This window comes from Barbus barbus (genome assembly GCF_936440315.1).
Source record: "Barbus barbus genome assembly, chromosome: 33".
Lineage (NCBI taxonomy): Eukaryota > Metazoa > Chordata > Actinopteri > Cypriniformes > Cyprinidae > Barbus > Barbus barbus.
In genome coordinates this window covers 11,037,888-11,052,652 of record NC_136761.1, presented here as the reverse complement: position 1 = coordinate 11,052,652, position 14,765 = coordinate 11,037,888, and the positions used below count along the sequence as shown (strand labels likewise).

At 36.2% G+C, this 14,765-nt stretch overlaps 2 protein-coding genes across 3 annotated transcripts; one reads left to right on the top strand and one right to left on the bottom strand.

Annotated features, from left to right (window-relative positions):
* The first annotated feature begins 1,863 nt into the window (after positions 1-1,863).
* Positions 1,864-9,439, top strand: LOC306853540 (syntaxin-5-like). Its single transcript, XM_079391035.1, has 11 exons — positions 1,864-1,969; positions 3,015-3,271; positions 4,151-4,218; positions 4,354-4,409; positions 4,599-4,669; positions 4,841-4,957; positions 5,142-5,198; positions 5,452-5,533; positions 6,341-6,447; positions 6,575-6,696; positions 7,369-9,439. The coding sequence occupies exons 2-11, from the start codon at positions 3,203-3,205 to the stop codon at positions 7,526-7,528; spliced, it is 909 nt and encodes a 302-aa protein (XP_079247161.1). The 5' UTR covers positions 1,864-1,969; positions 3,015-3,202; the 3' UTR covers positions 7,529-9,439.
* On the bottom strand, positions 9,295-13,588 carry LOC306853541 (protein RD3-like). Of its 2 annotated transcripts, none has more exons than XM_079391037.1 (3): positions 13,036-13,588; positions 11,399-11,700; positions 9,295-10,442 (listed from the first exon to the last, which is right to left on the bottom strand). In XM_079391037.1, the coding sequence occupies exons 2-3, from the start codon at positions 11,698-11,700 to the stop codon at positions 10,079-10,081; spliced, it is 666 nt and encodes a 221-aa protein (XP_079247163.1). In that variant the 5' UTR covers positions 13,036-13,588; the 3' UTR covers positions 9,295-10,078. The 2 variants fall into 2 exon arrangements, with proteins under 2 accessions (XP_079247163.1, XP_079247162.1); XM_079391036.1 differs by lacking the exon at positions 13,036-13,588 and adding an exon at positions 12,461-12,637.
* Positions 13,589-14,765: the final 1,177 nt, after the last annotated feature.

Genomic DNA, 14,765 nt, shown 5'->3' with positions numbered 1-14,765 from the left:
GCTGATGCTGGCCTACCTGTCTTTTAGGGCTCAGCGCCAGGACTAAATTTAGCAGACCGCCCTCAAGATTACGAAAAACGGGAGAGGGAGAAAATGCAGAGTGACTCATCCGTCCAGAAGATGGAATACATTTCAGTGCCACTTTCTGTCTTTCTCTCCCTTCCTCCCTGTCTTCTCATAGGCATTATAGAAATGATATTTTCCAGGGCCGCCCTATTCCTCTATCAGGCTCACCTCTTTTTTCATTTCCAGCTAAAAACACAGTCCCGTGTTGTTTTCCTGCTCTTGCGTGTGTGAGTGTGTTGGTGCCCAAAGTGGCACTAATGATAAAACATCAGTTGTGTTTTCCTTGCGTCTCTTTGTTGAAGCAGCTGTGTTCTAGCAGGCCTGGATGCTATCTGGACAACATGAATATGTGTATGTTGTGATGTTATCTGGCAGAGACGACGACATTGTCTGAGCGCAGCCGGTGTGTGTATGTGTCAGCATGTAAGAGAAAAATGTAAACCTTCACATTCAGGCCACTAAAACTGGTTTCCTAATGTGTTTTTATGAGCATTTCTGCACTGAGGGAACACTGATGCTATTGAACCCTGTCTGAAAAGAGCCGTGTCATCGATCTCAGTCCAAAAATAATGCAGATCCTCAGATAAGTTACAGGGTTTGCTGGATTCAAAGTGAGTTTGCTGATCGGCACAAAGGAGATAAGGAGCACAAAAAGCTCTTATGCTGAGAGGACTTCAAATAGGTTACATGCTGCTTCATGTTGAATGGCTGAGAATATGTATGTGTGTGTAGGTCAGTGTTTTCCTACACTGTGGAGACCAAGTGTTCACTAAAAGATAGTAAAATCTGAAATTGATAATTGTTACAAATAGATTAGGAATCATGCTAATCATGCATGTTTTGATGAAAATCGAAGGTTTGAGGCTAGGTGTAGGGTTAGAAAAATAGAAAATAAGAGTAGTTTGGAATAAAAACAAAAGTCAAAGTCAATCGTCACTGTCGTAAAACAAAAATGAGTGTTTGTTATTTGAAAGAATCACAATTATGTTTCAAAAGCACTGTCGACCAGTGTTACTTGGCTTGGTAATGTGTGTACTAGGAACAACATGTTTTAGTCTGTGCATGAGTAGTCTTTTAATCTTTGAAATCATATTCACTTCAAAATGATTCATTTCGTGGTTTCATTGGCATCAAGTGCAGTTTCTCAATTTTTAGTTCTTTTGGCGACATCTGCTGGTGTTGTAGTGCTTTGAAAGGTTACAGTCATTAGGTTTGCTAATAAAATTGTAAATGTTTATAAACTACGAATATTCGTCATAAAATGCACTTTAACAAAAACCAAAACCTATTTTTATTTCAAATTAATGTATTTGTAAATTTGTTTTATTTAAAAATATAATTTCTTTAGTTTTTTGTTGTCGTTAAATAAAGATAAAAATGAAAATAATAGGACAAACTAAAATAACATTTATTTCCATGGCTCCAGCACTATTTTAAATATAAATTATTTTAGTTTCAATTGATTATTAATAATAAACACAGATGTCACGTGGTTGGGAGTGTTAAAAGCATCCATGCATTTCATTAATTACCGGTAATTAATTTAAAAACCTTTCATTTTTGTTAAATGTCATCCCTAAGAATATTAAAAGTTGATTTAACATAAAAAAGTAAACATGCTATAAAACATTTAAACAAGAGAACTGTCTAAAAATAAATGTATACAGTGAAAACCAACTAGAAAACGTACAAATTAAATTCTAATTATATTCATATTAATCCTGCACAAAATTTTATCATCTGCGTCATAAATCACGCTTTCGGAAAGTGGTAGTGCGCGTGCGCAATCGTGGACGTGGCAGTGACGTAACGCACACCGGAAGCGGTTAGAGCTGGAAGTGAAACCCCGACCTCCGTAACATCGGGAATACTGGAAAAAAAACGACAAAATGATACAATAACAGTGAGTAAACGATTATAAACCATGTAATGAATGTGTTAGCTAGTGGTTTAGGTTCATCCGGAGTGTTTATAGTTCAAATTAAGACAGAAATTGTCGAGTTTTGGGCCAATTAGCCTCCAAAGAACTGCGTACCGCTGGACTGAAGACGGTGGCAGTCGCTATACAGACATAAACAAACAAACCTGTAAACACCTTCAGAAGATAGAATTAGTGTTTAGAACATGTGAGTAAAAGCTTGTAATATATCTTCGCGAAGAACGAGTTGTCCTTCATTGATTTGTGTTATTAAACATCTAATTTAGCCGTGAAGCCAGAATATTCTAGGTGGCCTATAATCCGATAACATGTGAGTTCAGTTTACCTCTCTGCTCATCTGACTGATGGTCCGGTTATTTGTAGACATTGTCTAGAGAGGGTTTCCTTATTGATATTGTAAAGAAGGGTAAGCTGAGGTGTTGGGATCGGTATATGCGCAGATCTTCTGTTTGTCAAGTATTACTGGATGTGGGAGTGACATCCAGACAAGAGTGTTTATCTAAATTACTTATTTTATCTGGATTCACAGACAGCAGCCATGTACCTAGAGAATTGTATTTGATGCTAAGTGGTTGAAAATCAGTTATGGGTAAAGTTAATGCATTATTTGTAGCCATTTCAATTGATATTTTGTTATCAGGTACAAGAGTATTTGGATATTTCACCCAAAAATGACAATTCTGTCATCGTTTACCAAAACCAAACAAACGCTGACGGTAGCCATTGACTTTCATAGTATGGGGAGGATAGAAACCTAAGGAAGTCAATGGCTACCACCAGCAGCTGTTTCGTTACCAAATTTTTTTAAAATTATCTTTTTTTGTGTGTTCAACAGAAGAAAGAAACTCATTCTGGTTTTGAACAGCTTGAGGATGAGTAAATGTCAGAATTTTTATTTTTGGGTGATCTGTTCCTTTAAGTGTCAAATGTTTTCTAACATTGTTTAGTCTCTTCCCAGCGATGACAATCAAAGTTCAGGTGATTGATTGAATCATTCTGTGATCCTCAGATGATGTGCGGAGTCGCTGAAGAACAGTCAACTCTTCCAAGCTTTTAGTAACATCTGAAGCCTGAAGTGTTTGCTTTGGCCCTCATAAAGACGCCAGCAGAGAGTTTCACAGCAGCCGGATTGCTTTAGACTCTGTCACACATACACATCCTGATATCATTTAGGGAAGGAGGTTCTGCAGCATTATCATGACGTGTCGGGACCGCACACTTGAGTTCCAGTCGGCTTGTAAGTCACTGCAAGGGAGACAGTTACAGGTATGACAATATTAAATACATCTGCAAACAGTGTTATACAAAGGATATTCAGTGAACTGTGCAGTGTGGTTTTCACAAATGCTTAAACTATGTGTAGCATATTACATATTTTAAAGGATAAAATAATAGTACACTTTACATTGAACATTTTTTAAAAGGATAGTTTACTTAAAATCTGAACATTATGTCATGATTTACTGACCTATTTCTTTCTGTCATGTAACACAATTTAAACTAGGCAGAATGTGAGCTTTTCTTTACATACATCCAAAGTAAATGGTGGTTTATGCTGCTGAACTCCGAAAAGGCACTATGCAAGATATATAAAAGCAGTATAAACCACCATCTACTTTCCTTGGATTGAAAACAGAAGGTTCTGCCTTATATCTCCTTTTCTGTTTCATGGAAGTAAAAAAATTGGTGTAATATTTTTAGATTTTCATGTTACACTTTGCGCAATTTATTCACCTTCAGGCCATACAAGATGCAGATTTGTTGTTGTTGTTAGCATTACGTCACTTGCTCACCAATGGATCCTCTACAGTGAATGGGTGCCGTCAGAAGGAGAGTTCAAACAGCTGATAAAAACATCACAATAATGCACAATTCCCACTGTTGTTTTGTTTATAATCATTCTGAAGGCACCCATTCACTGTAGAGGATCCATTGGTGAGTAAGTGATGTAATGCAAAATTTCTCTAAATCTGTTCTGATTAAAAAAAAAAATTTAACATTTTGGAAGGTCTTGTGGTGAGTAAATTTTCAGCCAATTTCATTTTTGGCTGAACTGATATTTGATGATGCTGTTAATTTTGGTGTATAATAACAACAATTTTATATTTTTGGTAAAAAAATAAACATTTTCCTCTGTCTTTTCAGAATGGGACTCACACTAAACCTGCCATTAATGCCCTTAAACAGCGCAGTGACTTCACTCTTATGGCCAAGTAAGAGTGCATATCCATGTTTTATTTGGCTTTTGCCCAGTTTTTTTTTTTTTTTGCTTCAGTGCAACTGAACCTTGTCTTGTTTCCTCAAAACTTTGCCCCCTGAAACCTTGTTTTTTTTTTTCTCCGTAACAGGAGAATTGGGAAAGACTTGAGCAACACATTTGCCAAGCTTGAAAAGCTTACAATTTGTAAGTAACAAGACCCTTATATTGGTGGTGGACGAATGTTTTCTACAGTACTGTTCTGATGCTTGTCCATGGTTATTTGGCAGTGCCCTAGTTTACTTTGGGGTCTAATATGATTGACTTAGAGTTATCGATTTCTTGCACTGTACGGTCTGGTGTCATTATAAACTTTTATTCTTCCCTCACTCCTAGTGGCCAAGAGGAAGTCTTTGTTCGATGATAAAGCAGTGGAGATTGAGGAGCTAACGTACATCATTAAACAGGTTAGTGACATCTCTGTTGTCATTCTCCATATGTCTCAGTTCTTGCTTATTTCACTTTGAAGTTGCCTGTATGCGTGTTGGTATTACCAGAATCTTTCAGCTAACTACAATATTGTGTAAGAGCAAACCTCTTGCAGTGATCTGATATATATACGGTCTATGTCTCATCAGGACATCAACAGTCTGAACAAGCAGATAGCGCAGCTGCAAGACCTTGTACGATCCCGCAGTGGGCAAAATGGCCACCACATCCAGAAACATTCCAACACAATTGTTGTCTCCCTGCAGGTACAATCTTATATCTGATATTTCTGCAGTTCACAGATATTCCAGGAAGTGTTATCTCAAATATCCCTAGCTGTAGACAGTAGGGGTGGTTGATCTCATTTTGATTGACATGAGATGACTTGACTACCACACCTTTCATTTTCCTGCTAAGAAACAGTCTTATCTGTAAATGTTTGTGTTGCAGTCCAAGCTGGCATCAATGTCAAACGATTTCAAGTCAGTCCTGGAAGTGAGAACAGAGGTGAGGGTTTTTTTTTTTTTTTTAATGATCAATGCCACACTTTTATAACATCATTTCATGCCAAGCAGTTGTTAGGCTTTTAAATATTTGATGAGATCCTTAGCAAAGCAAAAACGCACAATGTTTGCTGTACATCATGGTCCTATGTAACCACCTGCTTTTTCTTGTCAGCTTTCTTTTGTTTAAAAAAAAGCTTGTGTTTTAAAACAAGAAGAATTTTAGCTGAGGCATATCTGTCCTGTTGTGTATTTAGAATCTGAAGCAGCAGCGCAGCAGAAGGGAGCATTTCTCCCAGGCCCCTGTCTCGGCCTCTCCTCTGCTCGCCAATAACTTCAGTATGTAACCTCTTTAGTACTGCTATTTTCATTTTATTTTCATTTCGTGGTTCACACATCTGAATGTTTATCCTTTTAGGTTCCAGCTTTTGCTTTTTTATTTCAGTTAGTTCTTAGTAATGAAACATCGTAAACAAATGAAAACTTCCTTATATTTGAGATTCTCTCAGAATTTTTGTATTAAAGGGATCGTTCACACAAAAATAAATTCTGTAATTCGTTAATTACTCACCCTCATGTCGTTCCAAACCCATAAGACCTTCATTCATCTTCAGAAAACAAATTAAGATATTTTGATGAAATCCGAGAACTTTCTGACCCTCCATAGACTGCAAGGGTACTATCACGTTCAAGGTACAGAGAGTTTCAAAGAACATAGACAGAATAGTCCCTGTGACTATCAGTGGTTCAGCCGTAATTTTATGAAGCAACGAGAATACTTTTAGTACCCTTGCTGTCTATGCAGGGTCAGAAAGCTTTCAGATTTTGTCAAAAATATCTTAATTTGTGTTCCAAAGATGAATGAAGGTCTTACATGTTTGGAAGGACATTAGGGTGAGTAATTAATGAGAGAATTTTAATTTTTGGGTGAACTATCCCTTTAACAACCTTCACCTTAATTGAAAGTTTTTGTTGTATTTATTATAATAATTATTATAATAATTGAAATATTATGGATATTATTTTTTATAAAATATACATTATAAACTGTACATTTTATATAGATAATTTATATCTCAGTTCTATTCTATTTCTATCTATTTATAATTTTGTATCTAATAGTCTTCAATTTCTTGGCTCTCGCAGACACCTCAGTTCTGATGCAGGATGAGTCCAGGAGTCTGGGAGGAGAGGTGGCCATCGATATGGACTCTAGAGCAAACCCTCTGCAGCTGCAGCTCATCGATGAACAGGTATCAGTCTCGCAGGAAATTAGGAAGGGATTGCAGTCTAGGCTGTTGCTTGTAGCTGAAGGTTTGAGAGTATGATAAATGTTGAATGTTTGATTTCAACATCAAATGTCTCTTTATGTTTTTTTAGGACTCATATATCCAGAGCCGAACAGACACCATGCAGAACATCGAGAGCACCATTGTGGAGTTGGGTTCCATCTTTCAGCAGCTGGCACACATGGTCAAAGAGCAGGAAGAGACGATTCAGAGGTCAGTCAACCACACAAACACATACACACCACAGGAATAACATACTGCAAAACCACAGACTCAACAGTACAGTACATGCTTCATAAACATGCTGTACAAACTACACACAAACACTTACGAAGGTCATACATGTTTGGAAACATGAACAAAGGTCATACATGTTTGGAAACATGAACGAAGGTCTTACATGTTTGGAAGGATATTAGTATGAGTAATTAATGATAGAATTTTCATTTTCCCCATGAGGGGAAGTCGTGGCCTAATGGTTAGAGAGTCGGACTCGTAATCCAAAGGTTGCGGGTTCGAGTCTTGGGCCAGCAGGGATTGTGGGTGGGGGGAGTCCAGCGCTCTCTCCACCCTCAATACCACGACTGAGGTGCCCTTGAGCAAGGCACCGAACCCCTAACTGCTGCAGCATAAAATGGCTGCCCACTGCTCCGGGTGTGTGTTCACGGTGTGTGTGTGTTCACTGCTGTGTGTGTGCACGTTGGATGGGTTAAATGCAGAGCACGAATTCCGAGTATGGGTCACCATACTTGGCAGTATGTCACTTCACTTAGTCACAGTAGTATTCTTTTTAAATCAGCATAAATGTCAGTGTGAGTTTTACTTGGATTTGCGACTAAAAGTTGATGTGTGCAAATATTCATTGTCTGTTCTGCTGAACACCAGGATCGACGCCAATGTGGAGGACACCCAGCTGAATGTGGAAATGGCCCACACTGAGATACTGAAGTACTTCCAATCCGTTTCCTCCAATCGCTGGCTCATGATCAAGATATTCCTCGTTCTCATCATCTTCTTCATCATCTTTGTGGTCTTCCTCGCCTGAGAAGGAATGACCCTGAGTGTAAGGAGGGATGAAAACGGAGCCAAAGGTTTTGAAGGAGGGAGAAACAGGCTATGGACTTATGGGCGAATGTGCAAAAACACAAGTGGACTGTGCCGCAGGGGACTCTGGCTCCCGGGGGGGTTTCTGATGCTCAGTGGTGGGATGATTTTTGACAGAGTAACTTGAGTCAGATGTTAATTCTGTCACTGTCGACTTCCACTCCCTTACACTAGAGGGAGATGAAGATGAAGATGATACTGATGAAGACGGTGGAACTAAGATTTACTGTGCATTTAAAAAAAAAGAGGAGGGTGTTCGGATTCACTCTTTTCTCTTTAAGCTTCATTTACATCTGCATTAATATTTGAGCCTTCGTTTCTTATTAATAATCACATATTAAAAGTGAAGGCTTTTTCCCAAGTGGTTTGATTCTCCAAACTGGTTTAGTTGGTTTTTCTCAGTGTTATCCGTAATCAGCGATAACATTTTTTTACAGTAAATTAAATGTGACCTGATTCTCCTCATAAAACACGCCTGATAATAATAATTCCCCTGTTAATCTTTATTAATGTGTTTTTATATCAAAGATGGGTGAATCTCACAAAGAAATATCAGTCATATTTTACCCCAAATAATTGATAGGAAAAATTATTTATAATTAATTGTATTTTTATAATTAATTATATTGTAATACAAAAGTAATGTGTATTTTAGGACCATTATGACATTATTTCATGAAAACTAAGTTCTCATATGTAATGTGAAAAAAAGGGCCGTATAATAATGAAGATTATTATATCTAGCATGATTTTTAAAAAATTATTAATAATAGTATAAATTAAATTCAACAAATGCTACCTTGTTATATACGTACCAATGTACAATATTCGTAATAAATGTACAAATAGATTTTTCTTTCACATTACATTCATGGGAATTTGGGGGGAAATGTGCCTAGTTGTCATTGAAATAATACCGCAATGCAAATAAATAAATGTATTTATTTATAAATGGTCCTTAATGGTCATAAAAAAAATTATTTTCTTTTGTGGGTGGTGAAATATGTCTGATATTTTCTGACCATTTTCATGAGATTCTCCTTTCTAGTGTGTTAAGGCCTTATGATTGCAGGCCCTGTAAATATGGGGTCTGTAATGCTATATACTGTTTAGAGACTTTCAGTTTCTTTCGTTCTTTTTTTTTTTTTTTCTTTTGAGTTTGATTCTGCCAAATACACAAGGAGGAGTTAAAGGAAGTTGCCTGGTCTTATGTTATTGCTTCGTGCAGGAATGAAAAAGGTGCGAATGAAGACCGGTGTTTTAAACAGTACTATGGAATTTAAAAGATCACACTGCTGTTTAAAGGGCCCAAAGAGACTCCAAACGGGTCTAAAGCTATAAACCGCTCATTCATTACATCAGGACGTGTTTCGTTCCAGGCCATTGCAGAGGAAGTTGCATGTTTTGGTTGTTCTAGAGCTGAATGTCTTGTGATGAAACCGATAGGTACTCTGAGAGCTGAACACTGGACGCGTTTCCTTCATTTGTGAGGAGCAACTATGGCCTGATGAACATATTGGCCACCTGCACAAAGAACTGAAGATCAGCTCCTTCATGCTGTGATGCTGTGAATAATGGAGCTGGCAGAGATCGTCGTCTTCTCTTAGAAGCAGCGTTTTCAAGGTCAAACTCTCTAATTTGGTAAATCACAGACTTTCTCTCTCCCACACATGCCATGCTATCGCAAATCAAACTCACGAACGATGTACAGTGTATTATTTAATGAGCACTTTTTATGAAGACTCCTGTTTCCAGGCTTTTTTTAGCTGAATGGTCTGCATCTCTTGTATAAACTGAACGCTGTTGTAGTGTAAGGGCAAACAGTACATATTAAAATACATCTGAGAAACTGATTTTGGGTAATGTTGCTTTTGTCGCTGTGGCTGTAGAGATTTTGTTGAGTGAATCTCACAAAAGATGGAATATGTTGCACCAAAATGAAAAGAAAGCTGACATGGTTTTAATAATTCAGCACATTTCACCTTTTGAGGGTTTTATTATTTTGTTAATTTATTACTTAAAAATAGTGTACAATTAACTGATAAAAAATATATATTTTTTTGTATTTTATTTCAATATTTTTCCACCACTTTTTGTTTTTCTTATTTTGTTCCCTTATTTTATAAATGTTTTTTTCTTCCAGAAATATAAACTGGACATATTCTTGACCGGTTTTGTGAGCTTCACTCTGTGAAAATACACACATTTATGCCAAATATTCACATTTATATTTACATCCAAATATTCAAAATAATAAAAAAAGACTAGGCCAGTGTTCTTTGGTTCGATTAACAGTGTTTGTCTTGCAATCTGAAAGCATAAGCTTTAGTCTTTCAGGATGTCTCGTAGAATCAGATTTTCTTCCCTTCTCTTGTTCTTTGCCGTCGCCTCTTTTCTTCCTCCATTGCCAACTTACCTCGAAGGCTACATTTCCTTCAAGCTTTTCAAATCCTTCTTTCCTCTTGTCTTTCTCTTCATCTCTTCCTCTTGTTCAGGTCTGTGCCGCCTGCTCAAGAGGAGTGATCTCTGGCATGCTGAGGCTCCGTCCCTTCCTGGTGCGCATGGCGGTTGTCTCCTGTTCGGATGCTTCCTCGTCTTCATCAGACCATGTGTTTTCCTCTTGCAGGTTGTTGCGGGAACCACTGAAGCTTCCCTTCCCGCGGTTCAGGGTGCGGAACTTGGATCGAAATGTGACAAAGGAGAGGCTCTTGCTGCGCTGTTTTTCCCAACGGTTCACCCGATTCTGGAGCTCTGCGTCTCCCTGAAGCTCATCCAGGCAGTTTCTTAAGACGCTCCGGAACAGTTTGGGGACGTCCTGCACCTCCGTCTCAAACTCTGACACTAGCTTCCTGAACCTTTTAAACAAACAACAAAATCTTAGAGGTATTACTTGACTCACCTCTGTCACTATAACTCTTATTTGGCAATACCTACCAGGGTTATGTAAATCTAAAAACAGCATAAAACATTTGTTACTTGAAAGAAAATAAATCTTGATGGAAATAAAAGAAAAGAGAAAGAAAAAAATGAAACTTTTAGCTAGTTGCCAAGGAAATACTTTTTATTCTTGTTTAGTTTATCGGTAACCTGATGTACTAAAAGAACTCAAACTAAAACTGTGAACAAAAACAAACAAACAAACAAATAATACAAATGACAAAAAAAAAAAGACTAAAACTAACAAAAATGAAAAAGGAAAATATAGAAATAACTCAAATTGTACATTTATGTTGTAAAAATAATCACAGTAAGTAAAACAAAGATTGGAGTGAAATTATTATTTTTTTACAAGAAAATACTGTTTAGTCTTTCTACTTCAAAATGTAATGTTTAATTCAGTGTGCTACCTGCCATTTCTTTGTAACTAATTGTAAAACAAGCCATTTCTGTTTACTACTAATTTTAAACTTTTATATATATATTCATTATACTAACATAAACTGAAATAAGATATCATTTTAAAAAACATTGTATTTTACATGTACACACAAATACACATATAAAAATACATTAACACATTAAATACATTAACTTAAATAAAACATTACTAAATCTCGTTTTATTTCAGCTTAAGCTAGTTGCCAAGGAAACATTCCTTATTTTCATTTAGTTTTACTTGGGGTACTAAAAACCTAAAATTAAATAAAATGATATATATATTAAAGTATATATAAAAAATTCACAAAAGCTGACTACAAAAAATTACAAAAATTTTAACAAAACTTAAAATGAAACTAGAACATACAAAAACCTAATTCAAACTCTTAATAAAAATGTTATCTCAGTGATACTAAAAAACACTGATGCCCACCTGACAATGACCGGGCCGCACTGGTGAGGTGGGATCTGTGCGCAGAGGTCCTGCAGTTCCAGCACGTCTCCTGGCGTGAGCTCGTAGGGGACGTGTGGCTGAGGGCCGGCCAGCCAGCTGTAGTCTGCAGAGGAAGAGTTGCGGCGTCTGCGAGTCTCTGCTGCCTTCTCCAGCCGGATTCGCTCGGTTCGTTTCACCATGGCACCCAGCTCCAGCATCAAAGTGTTGGTCACTAGCTCCTCTGGAGTGCGCTGGCCGGGAACCTTTGGCTCCAGGGAAAACACAACCGACCAGGGAAACATCTGTGAGAGCAACAACCATTCAAATTTGAGTTATGATTTTTAACAGATCAGCGGATTTTATTTTTAATGTTTTTGTTAAACATTTAGAAATGACATCAAACTGTATTTGGTGCACCAAATCTATCTGATTTTAAACGTGTAATTTCTAATATGATAATATTAATGATAACGTAATATTTAATTATTCGACATTATTATTTATTATAATAATATCATAAATCTGTTTAATTGTTATTATTACTATGTTGTTAGATTTAATAATTCTAGATTAGATCATTATTATAATTATCATTTGGAAAACAGAATTTTTACCATTTTGATCCCTCAAATTATTCATATTCAGTGTATATCTGACTGTTTGGTCCATATTTAAAAACTTGTTTCAGTGCTAAATAGTAATATATGTAATACTAATATACAGTTTGCTTCCCGGATAGGTAGTAATCTGCTATAAAGTAAATACTGCTCTATTCTATTTGCACCCTTGAACTCATGCGTGGATAATTATCAAAACTGTTAATTGCAAATGATCTCAGGGTACAAATATCTGCACCGTGTTACTGGTATTATTTAGAGAAATTATAAAAATGTATGGCTGTTCAACTAAAGTTGAGTAAAGGAGCAGGACACTAAGCAACAAAAAATAGGGGAACAAATGTAAATAGCCACACTGATATTAGAGCAGCTGAATTTTATTTCGCAGATGCAAAATATTAAATAAGCTATATGTATATACTGAAGTTGCAAAAAATGATATTACCTTTCAAATAATGTGAGTTATATTCCTGTTTTAATGTGAGATGTCTTCAAATTGGACCCGAAGATGTAAATGTAGAGGCAAAATATTAAAATCCAGGATTTGGTTTCCAATCTAAGCACTCCGGAGGAGACCGCTCTCTGCGCTGTTTTAGACACTGTAAATGTGTGCATGTAATCCTATATAAATATGCAAGCTGGTATTTAGCCGTCTGATTAGCTCAATGAAAACACACCTTGCATACATTGTGATCTCCTGCTCATCCGCAGGAGCTGATTGCACAATATCTCCTCATGGACATGTGTGCACTGAATGAATGCAACAATTTTTTATTTTATTTTTATAAATTATTTAATGCACTGAGATTGTATTTATTGCATCATGTTCATATTAGACTATTATTAAGGAATTTCTAATTCATTTGTGGCATTTTTGAAGAGTAACAAAGCAACGTTTAAGTTTCATGCAAAATAATGCAATGAAAGTGGTCTGATTGTTAATTTTCAATAAATTATGACCTTTAGAGCTATTAAAGAAATGGTTCACCCAAAATAAAAATTTACTGAAAATTCACTCACCCTCAGGCCATCCAAGATGTAGATGAGTTTGTTTCTTTATCTGAACAGATTTGGGGAAATTCAGCATTACATCACTTGCTAACAAATGGATCCTCTGCAGTGAATGGGTGCCGTCAGAATGAGAGTCCAAACAGCTGATAAAAACAACACAGTAATCCACTCCAGTCCATCAGTTAACACCTTGTGAAGCAAAAAGCTGTGTGTTTGTCATAAACAAATCCATAATTAAGATGTTTTAACTTTAAACTGACCTCTGGCCAAAATAACAGTCCATAATCCATAATAAAGCTTCCTCCAGTGAAAAAGTCCATCCACTGTTCTCTCAATCAAATAAAGAAACAAACTCATTTACATCTTGGATGGCCTGAAGGGGAGTAGATTTTCAGCAACTAATCATTTTTCTCTTAACTGTTCCTTTAAGTTCTGCTGGACACCAACAGGTGGTAATATCAGTTACTCAGAGGTGCTTAAGGAGTTGTGTAACCCATGCACATGCTGTCTTAATCATTGTGTATCTGTACCCAACTCTCTGTGTCTGATCGGCCCGAAAGAGGGAGAGAGAACAGAACTGTAGGTGCTTTGATGGTTTCCGCTCTATTCAGCACTTCAGAGGTTTAATCTGCATATGTGTGTTCATGGATTACAATGCACTCCTACACGTTTCTCAGAAACAAGGCGGCGATGGACATAATCTGATTATGTGCTGTTTATGCTGGTGTAGACCAGTGAGAGTGACCAGTATGTTACATAATGCATGACTGATGTACTTGGTGCATCTTGTTTCTCTACTTAATTTTTGCATGGTTTTTTTTCTTATATTTGTTTTAACCTTCATAATTTTGACTAAAACGCAGTGATTTAATATTTATCTTTTTTTAATATATTTGCACACTAGAATTTGTGATGCCTATTATGGAAAATACAACCGAATCAATTAGCTGAAATCTATTCTTAATCTTAACAATAATGGCAGGTAACTGTATGAAATTACCATTAAATACAATACTAAAGTAGCCATAAATATCCATAAGAAATCATATCATGGTAAATCATAAATGGTACATTTTTATATTTTTGACGAAATATCTGTAGATGTCTGTGTTTACAGAGAAACTAAACCCATAGTAAACTCAGGGTTCCCACTCCTTATAGGCCTAACCCAGTTAACAAAAAATATACTCTAGGAACGTTTTGAAAGTTATGAAAATGTTATTTCTGAATGTTCTGTGAACGTCCACCTTTTTAAATGTTTAAAATATTTTTTTCCCCCTTGTTTATGTGAATGTTAGAGACAACATTAAGGGAATGTTCCATTTTATAAATGCAAACATTATGGGAATATTAGTTTTGAATGTTCTCTGAACCATCTAGTTCTCTGAACCATCTGAAACTAATAAACTAAAGTTAGACGGCCCATCTTAATTGTTTTAGAAAAACATTCTATAACGTATTTAATTTTTATTGTTTGCTAAAGTCTTAAGAACGTTAATAAAGACCAGATAACTTGGACTGAACGTTGTATTAATGTTACTGGAGGAATGTTTGGTCATAACTTTTGAGAGCCACAGTTCCCTGTTAGCTAGGAACCAGCTAAATTCTAACCTATTTCTATTAAAAAACCTTTCAGGGAGTTTGTGATTAACAAACATTTTAACAAATCTCCATGATTTTTCCTTTCAGACCTGGAAATCCTTCTTTGTAAATAACGTGAATGTTAAATAATGTGATAT